Source organism: Saccostrea cucullata, unplaced genomic scaffold (genome assembly GCF_032062105.1).
Source record: "Saccostrea cucullata isolate Sc308-1 unplaced genomic scaffold, CSIRO_AGI_Scuc_v1 ctg7194, whole genome shotgun sequence".
Taxonomy (NCBI): Eukaryota; Metazoa; Mollusca; class Bivalvia; order Ostreida; family Ostreidae; genus Saccostrea; species Saccostrea cuccullata.
The window spans coordinates 8200-17813 of NW_026927659.1; the positions used below are offsets into that span (position 1 = coordinate 8200).

At 32.3% G+C, this 9614-nt stretch overlaps 1 protein-coding gene and 1 long non-coding RNA gene across 2 annotated transcripts; both read right to left on the reverse strand.

Annotated features, from left to right (window-relative positions):
- Positions 1 to 5214: 5214 nt before the first annotated feature.
- LOC134275136 (uncharacterized) lies at positions 5215 to 6155 on the reverse strand. The gene is made up of 2 exons (XR_009993767.1): positions 5969 to 6155; positions 5215 to 5274 (listed from the first exon to the last, which is right to left on the reverse strand). It is a non-coding gene; the product is annotated as an uncharacterized LOC134275136 (long non-coding RNA).
- Positions 6156 to 7913: 1758 nt separating this feature from the next.
- On the reverse strand, positions 7914 to 9375 carry LOC134275135 (uncharacterized; the record flags this gene model as incomplete). Its single annotated transcript, XM_062757375.1, has 2 exons — positions 7914 to 8624; positions 9181 to 9375. Coding segments are annotated over 2 exons (416 nt in total), but the record flags the coding sequence as incomplete, so codon positions are not given.
- Between the last annotated feature and the right edge of the window lie 239 nt (positions 9376 to 9614).

Consider the following 9614-nt stretch of genomic DNA (forward strand, 5'->3'; position numbering starts at 1 on the left):
TTTATTGCAAAGATATGACCGAACCATTCTTTGTCTTACTGTCGGGGGTTCGAATCCCGCTCGGGGCGTTCCCCAAATTTTTTTTTGTTTTTGTCTTTTTTCAGTTGCAAATTACTTTTCACTCTTTTATAACATGTGTGGAAGATTATGCCGATTTTTAAAAGCTATATTTGGAGATATTTTATGAAATACTTGGTTCAATCACGATCTGTGTTCAGAAACTGCTGTAAATGAACGTAAACGAAAACATACATTATGAAATCTATTTCATGGGATGACGCAGACAAGATTGCAAAAGAGAAGTCGGTCGGAAGACCTGCTTGTTGCACCAGCAACAAGAACGCATCTAGTTATTATTATTTTTCTTCTTGGGAAAATTTTGTCCGCGAATGATCTCGCAAAGTACACATCCGATAAAGGGGAAACCTTTTAAGGATAAGTATGCATGTTATGTAGATTTGCGGAACGAAGGTCATTTTGCGCGCACGTGCTTGCAAGAGCGCGCACGTGCAACACGTGAAATGACCAATATACTTGAAATTGCCGTAACTTTTACATTTTTTGATGTAATGCTTTGATATTTAGAATATATAGACATATTATAAATGTAAATAAGATTACATAGTCAACATGCCATTTTGCGCGCACATCCTTGCAAGAGCGCGCACGTGCAACACGTGAAATGACCAATATATTGGATATAGCCGTAACTTTTCTATTTTTTTATGAAATCTTTTGAAATTTATGATGTAAGGATATATTAGTAGCATAGACAAGATGACATGGTCAAAATAGCAAGATCTCACGCGCATGCACGTGCGCTTCGCTCTGATTGGCTGAAACTAAAGTCTCTATATCTTTCTTGTTTTTTGACGAAATCCTATGAAATTTTGAACATAGCCATGCATTAAGATATCCTACAACATGATGTATAGCAATTATGTTGAAAACACGTGCATGCACGTGTGCTGCAATCTGATTGGCTGAAACTTTAAATAACTATATCTCCTTTATTTTTTCACGAAATGCTTTGAAATTTAAAACTTAATCATGCATTAGGATATCCTGCAATACGATAAACAAAAAAGTTCAAGAAAATAATGCGCATGGACATATGCTGCAATCTGATTGGCTGAAACTTTAAACGGCTATATCTCCTTTGTTTTTTGACGAAATGCTTTGAAATTTAAAACATAGTCATGCATTAGGATATCCTAAAATAAGATATAGAAAAAAAAATTGAATTCAATTGAGATTAAAATTTTCACTTCTTATCTGTCGCACTATAGGCATTCTGCCCGCCTTATTCACCCATATTCTTATGTGATAAATAACGCAAAGTTATTCTGAGAGGCCATGAAATAATACGACCAATTTAACTTAAACTTAAAATTAACACTTTTCAGTAAATTAAAAAAAATGCATCAAAGAACTTTACCTTTGATTTTCTCTTCTGAATAAGATAACCATGACCATTCTGCCTTAATTCAGTAAAAGTTTAAGACTTTAAAATAATTTTCTTCATGACAATTTGTGAGTGTAAAACAGCCAAATAATTTAGTTTTTGGAGTAATTTGAAATTTTAATGGGTATTTTAAAGATAGATTAAGCTATATTTGGCTCTACTGGTTTGTTTGGATAAATAAGAGGCCCATGGGCTACATCGCTCACCTGAGAAGCTTCGACCATTCTGTTCTTTACCAGATTTCCCCTTTATAATACATATTTTGACCCCACCCTACCTAAATGATATAATTTAGACAATTTGAAATGTAACTACCACGGGATGCTTTGATTCCCCATTGTAAAAGTTTGATTCCCCATTTTGGCCCCGCCCTACACCCCGGGGGTCATGATTTGAACAATTTAGGATCTACACTACCCCAAGATGCTTCCACATGGGTTTCAGCTTTTCTGGCACAGTTGTTCTTGAGAAGAAGATTTTCAAAGATTTTTCCTATATATTTCTATGTAAAACTTTGATTCCCAATAGCGACTCCACCCTACCCCCGGGGTCATGATTTGAACAATTTAGAATCTACACTACCCCAGGATGCTTTCACATAAGTTTCAGCTCTTCTGGCCCAGTGGTTCTTGAGAAGAAGATTTTTAAAGATTTTACCTATAATTTTCAATGTAAAACTTCCGATTCCCAATTGTGGCCCCGCCCTTACCCCGGGGGTCATGATTTGAACAATTTAGAATTTACACAACCCAAGGATGCTTCCACATGAGTTTCAGCTTTTCTGCCTCAGTGGTTCTTGAGAAGAAGATTTTTTAATGACCCCACCCTATTTTTCTCTTATCTTGATTATCTCCACTTGTAACAGGACTTGGCCCTTCATTTTAACAATTTAAATTTTCCTTTACCCAAGTATGCTTTGTACCAAGTTTGGTCAAAATTGGCCCAGTGGTTCTTGAGAAGAAGTCGAAAATGTGAAAAGTTTACAGACGGACAGACAGACGGACAGACAGACAGACGGACGGACGACGGACAAAATATGATCAGAAAAGCTCACTTGAGCCTTTGGCTCAGGTGACCTAAAAATGTTGGTGAAAAAGAATATTTATGTTTAAGACACAATTTCAGTGCAAAAAGGTCATATTTGATATACCATAGGAAGTCTATAGACCCCCCTTTTGCTTTGACCTTTAATTAATTATTTTAGTGTGTAGATACTAAAATATACTTGTCAAGAAATCTTTAGCCATTGGAAAGCAGGAATGAACCAACTTCAAATATAGTAAGGTAGAGCAATTCAATGAATAATGTATATGTTTCACTGATCAGAAAGTAAAAAAATGGGCATGTGAAACTCATGCACTGGGATCCTCCATAATACCTTTGGTTTTTCCAATGTTCTTGATTCATGTATCAATCAACATACACTGTACATGTAACAGTAAACATATATGAATTTTTAACATTCAAATAGACTTGAGGACACTAAAACGATTCTTTACCTAAAACCTACACCAAATGTGAAGTGAATGAATGGATTAAGGATTGATGGCATCGTTTATTTTGAATCATTTCTTGCAAAATATAGATATGCTTTAAAAATGAATGCAAATGTTGACAAAATGTCAAAATGCCAAATGAAATTACTTAATTGCTTAATCATAAACTTTTTTGTCAATATCGTACTAAAATCAAGTTCTCTGAACCGGACCATTTCGGAGATGTATCTTTAGTTGAATATATCTTCATACTAAATAGGGAAAAATGACTATTGGGAAGCTGAAGATGCAATAGTGTATTATTAATTTTATAAGTAATCATTTGACAATTAACGTATATAACCAGTAAAACATCCAATGTAAAACGAATTCGGCAGACACTGAAGTTTCATTTGCACGAGAAATATATCATGCATGTCGACATTGTTCTAAACTACAAAATGTATATACAGTAAAACACGGTTATAGCGAAAGTTTCTATATAATTGCGTATAACGAAGTATAACCATATATATCATGCATGTTTTCCTTCAACTGTTACTATTATATATGTTAGGGAAGCTACAAAACATACGATACAAAATCAGTATATATCGCTATATATTTAATATATTTAAGAATTTTGCCGGGGACCCAGACAAACTTCGTTATATCCCCTAACGTGGTGATCTTTGATCTTTACTTTTTCACATTATGTTTAATAATAATATTATTCATTCATCATGCAAGGAAAATAAGATTCTTCCGATCAAAAACGAAATCTAACTGTAGAAATCCAAATGACTAAAAACAATATCTATCTAATGAAATAAAAAGAAACAAAAAAGCATGCGATCCACAACAGTGTATGCGCTTCTATTTTTGTTTCTAAACTTGATTTAACATCAGGTCTGAGGGCCATAAAACGTAGGCGAGCTCACTTTTGATCTTAGTATCATTTTTATTAAAGGAACATATATGTAGTAAAAAATTGAGACTTAGATCAAAAGTGAGCTCATCTACGTTTTATGGCCCCTAGGCCTGACCTCACATCTGTATTGACTCTTGATTATCTGGGCTACTGAGTTTTCATTTCATGGCATTTACATGTATTCTTCATATCACACACATTATATCATTCCATAACGCAAAACAATTCTTCATTGTTTGCCCGGGGATATCAACAATCTGCTGCTCTGTATCAACTTTTGGACTTCGCCCATTTAAAAAAAAAAATGCTTCCCTACGGGTGTTGTAGCTATGTTCAAATATTAAATATGTACCGGTATATAGACTTAAATGTAGTGCAATTTACCTGAAACCCATCGCAATTCCTTTTGGATATTGTCCTTTCTGACATAATTTAATTTTATCAAATAAAGTCTGCAATATGAATAGTCATATGCAATTCACTGCATTAAAAATTGAAAATAAGATTGGACAATGATATCTTTTATTTATATATATTTAAATAATATATTTAGAGGTTTACATTCACAAAACATTGGTTGCCCAAACTCGAACCTCAGCCAAATGAAGGTAGTTGTCAGAGCCTTTAACAATCTGGATTTTGACGTATCTAACCCTTTTGACAAGTGGACAGCGCACAACAATGCGTTCTTTGTCCTCTCCTGGTCCCTCAAAATGTCCACAAAGTTCCATATTCATAGGCGAAGACCCAACACTGATATTCGCATCACGAAAGCGATTTGCTATAACAAAGAGACTGAAAAATCAACGTTTTATAATTTGTAAATCACATTTTCTCAATTAGAACAATATATTTACCATAAGTACGCTTAGCGTTTTGCTCGCAAAAAAATCTCGCGTATATAGTTTTTTTATCCATCAAGATAATGTAGAATACTTTTCATGAAAAAAAAAAAACAGTTGCTTACGTTATAAATACCAAAATAAATAAATGATCAAATTAATAATTCCGTAGTCGTGAAAAATATTTTGCTTTATCTTCACTTTAATGTTTTAGATTACATAATATTTATAGTGTTAAACTGTGATCATTTAAACAATACTTTACAAAATAAATTATTTTTCAAAAATAAAAAATTAGGAGAACAAAAAGTTTCATAGTACCACAGCACTGCACCTCTTTGTCGACATTGAATATTTCGACTTCAAACACGAGGTACTCTTTCCCAAGATCTATCAGCAGCCAGGGGTCATTTTCTTTTTTAGTGTGAGAAAAATCTTTTAGCAGCCCATTGGTTACGGATGACGCTAAATAGTGTTGCTTATCGTAGTCCGAGCTCTGCGTGACCTATTTACCGTAAGCAGCATTGAAGAATCTCTTGCCCTCAACTTTATATGTCTGTCCTTTAATTAAGAGAAAAATGAAATATTATACCCTTGTAAATTAAAAATAAAAAATGAAATTTATTAGCAAGATCTAGATCTGTAAATGTCTTAGATAAAAGTAAGAAATGTTAAGGCAGTATCTGTATTTTTTCAAATATCAAGATTCTTAAAATATTACTAAAATAGACCGACAGTTAGCCCCCCAAGAAAGGCTTTGTATAGGGATATATAATGGTGAGTGTATTTTGTTGTTTAAATCATTGATTGTGTAATCATGAATGTTTTAGCTGCTAGAGAAAACCCCTTCTACTGTATGTTGATCACTATATTTTCTCGACACCTTATATTCGCGAATAATCTGATTGATATGTTTAGCGAAAAATAAAGTTCCCGAACTGTGGTTTCTGAAGCATTTGATCCTTTGAAATAGATATATACGCAATAAATAAATTTCGCAAAAATAATAAGTTCTCGCGAATAAAAAGTGATTTACAGAACCCGATTGTTGTTATTTCTATTTATTAATTTTATTATTTAAGTTAACCAATGTTCAAGAATATGAAAAAGACACTATATCTTTTTAATATTTTTACTAATACATGATCATATCGTAGGTTCACCCGATAATTAAATGGTATAAACTTAAGAAAAACATGTATTCAAAAGATTCCTTGACATAAAGCACATGAAACCAAATCAAAAACTGACTCACCAAAAGAATTGGATAATTTGTCTATTTTCATTCCGAGCTCTGTTAAACTTCTCTGAATTTCAATATTATGTGTTTCACTACATTGGACAACAGTTTTAACTGGATTGTCGTTGTGGGTGGCAATGGAATAGCATATCTCCAGAATTAGTATAATAGCAAATGCGAAAACACGTACAGGCTGCGTGTGCATTTTTCAATGAAATATTTATAATGCAGTATAATAATTTATAGTTGATTAGTCGATCGTAGCATTTGCCAAAGGCTGGCTGATACCAATTGCATTGTGATGCAAAGCATAAATATATACGAGGGTCATTCAAAAAATACGTAGACAATGCTTCTCATCGTCATATGATTATTACAAGATTATAGATCAACACATTTTCGTAAACATAAACATTTATTTTGTCGAAGTGTGAAGTTTCATTCCATTTGATTAAACAGAACTCACGTTAGCCAAAATTAAAAGCAACATGTTTTGTTACCACGGAGCACGGTTAACCAATATTGTAACGTCAAAAACAACGCTGAGAAAGTTTGTCAATAGTATACACATTTTTGTTATTTTAAACACGGTTGGTTGCGTCTTCTTCATTCAAAACACATATCCACAATACTAAACACCTGGTTTGCTAACAATTATATAAATAAAGCTTGAATTAGAATGTTATTGTTTTTAAATTCTTTGATTTACCATGCAACTTTATTATTTCTGCAACATTGAAGCACACATCACGTTCAATGACGTTCCTAACTCTTTTGCCAATATTTTTAACTTTAACCTGTTTCTTTGCAGACAATCCATCGTCCGATTCAAACTCGCTACCACTCAAAATTGTATTTTCAACTTAATACAAATACACAGATTTTTTTTTTCAGACAGATCCTGATTTATAAGGATTTTTTAAGCTTGTAGAAAACGTTTCCCGAATGTAAAGTCTAATTTTATTGCTACTTGCTGCTCCGTGACGTCCTCAAACGTCATGGTTTTTTGCCTTTTTTAATCAAGTCCATATGTATATAGAGGCTGATATCTTTTTATATGGAACGAGATATTACATAACCTGATTTCATTTTAATTAATACAGCAATACTTTATTTAAACATGTAAATTTTATTTCATTTCAGATTCTTTTATTAGAGGTATAGTTGTAAATACTATAAAGTGAAAATTAGAAAATTACTCAATTTTGAAGGTGCTCCGTGACCCCATTTTTGCTGTTCTAAATCCTTGGTAATTTTGATAAATATGAGGATACATTCCAATTTTTTTTACAGAAATTATTTGAATCTGTTGTTAAAATATTTGTACCAAATTTGGATATAATATGACGTTTAATAAAAAAGTTAGGACAAAAGTCTACGAACTTTTTGAATCACCCTCGTACATCTCAATCAGAAATGCATTACGCCTTTTAGGCAAACATTTTTTTTAGTGTTACTATATCTTAAAGGGGATTAGCTATTATGACTAATCCTTTAAAAGTACATTTTCATATCAAACAAACTGAACAAACATGATTAAATTTAAGTATCATCCTGTGAGTGATGATGAAATATAAACTAATGCATAGTTGGTCGTCCACTTTCGACAACTGGACTGAAAAAAAAACATAATTTGATACTAATTATCCTTGGTAGTCAAAAATTAATTGTCCCATATTATTTCAAAGCACTTTTGCACTCTATCTTACTAGTGCAGCGCATTTACAGTTGAAACTACAAAGAAATATTCTTTTTCTAGCATTATATAGAACTGTATCTAACTACAATAGTTTAATACGTTCTATTTCCACTAGAAGAGTTATACTTCTTAGTGCGCTCTTATGTGAAAAAGTCTGAAAATGTGCAAATCTCGCGGGATTTCTGGGACAAACGTAACAAAAACATGTAAACAATTTGTTGGATCTCGGTGAAAAAATCCTAACAAAATGAAAACGGAATATTTAATTGCTGTGGATTTTATATACATTAATAGTAGGAATTACAACGATATCAATTCATATCTAATGATGATCGTATGTGTCTGTTTATCTTATGGTATCATCTAAATACAAAATTACAATACACATGCATGCCTCTCACTCAAATGTCGTATTTTCATACATGGGTTATGAATTTCAAGTTCTCGCTCTCTTACAGGTTTTTAGTTCCTCTATTCTTTAACTAGAATGACAAATACATTTAACATTTAATTGAACTGGGTTTGGCATGTTTCGTACTATCCGCAACGCCATGCTGCCACAGTCAGACGACCAAACACGCCTCTAATTCTGAAGAGTTCACTAATGGAAATAAAACGTATTACTTTAACAATAAAACAATCTAAGATCAGATGTTCAATCTTGGGTTAAAGGGCACTTCTAGAATGAATATTTAAAATAGTTTAAAAACAAAAAAGTGTTCACATTAACATTGTCATGTAGAAGTACTAATTACAAAACTGAAGGCACTCGTTCGCAAATAAATCCATGGGGCCAAGTGTCACTTATATCATCCCACAGTCCTTTATATGTCACTCTCAGTCCAATAGATTTATGATTTTCTTTAGGTTCCCCAGGGTACCAGTAAAATGTGGCAATTTCTCTTCCGTCAGAAAAAGTCCAGGTACCATTGTTTTGATTTTCTCCATCAATTCGATATTTCAAAACAGAGGCTAAAAATAAAGAAAATAAACCAAAAGAATATTTTTTTGCTACCAGAAAGGTAAATGTATTGGTGCGTGTATTTACTTAATATCTGCGGTTATTTTTATTTGAATATGAGACATATACGATTCCATCTGATATTAGAAATGCCTTGTCCAATTCAGTTTTACTTTTTCCAGAATCCAGTTTACTTTGCAACTTTCACATGAAAGATTTATACCTTTAAAAAACTTACTTTTTTTAATTTAATTATATATATTGCATGTAAAACACCTCATATGAATAAAAGATTATGGAAACACGAGAAGGGGCGCAATTTTTTTTAAATAAACCATGACATTTTCGCTAAAATATATGAAAGTAAACGATTATAAATGCAATAAATTATATTGGTATGTTAATATTAATTACATCTGGGTGAAAGTATATAATCATTCTCTGTAAAAAAAAAATAAATAAAAAAAAAATAATTCAATTACCAAAACTTTGATCATCCTCGCCTAAAGAAACTAATGAAATGTCATCTAATTAACCATGCGATAAATAGAATAATGACTTTCTTACCTGTTGTTTGTAGGGTTAATGATTCTACCAAAAGTTGTTTCCTGTATGTATCAATTCTCAGCAAATGACCATTACTTTGTTGACAGGATGTCACAGCATCAACCTTTGTTAACGCTACAGCATTGATTTGATAACACAGAGGGACCGAAGGATCGTAAACATATCCATGTGATGAACACTCGGATTGAAGTTTACCTAATAAGACATGTTATACAAATAAGTGACGAAATTACATGTAGCTCCTTCTCAATTACGTCATCTCATCAGCTATTCCAGTTTGAAATAACGTTGTAATGATCATTGATATTCTTGTAAATTAAACGTGTAGGACCTCTTTAAAGATCTCTTTTAAAGATTAATAAAATTTTAAAAAATAGTAACTTTAACATATAATCACTTGTGATTACAAGATGTGTGTGTAAAACACTACGCGC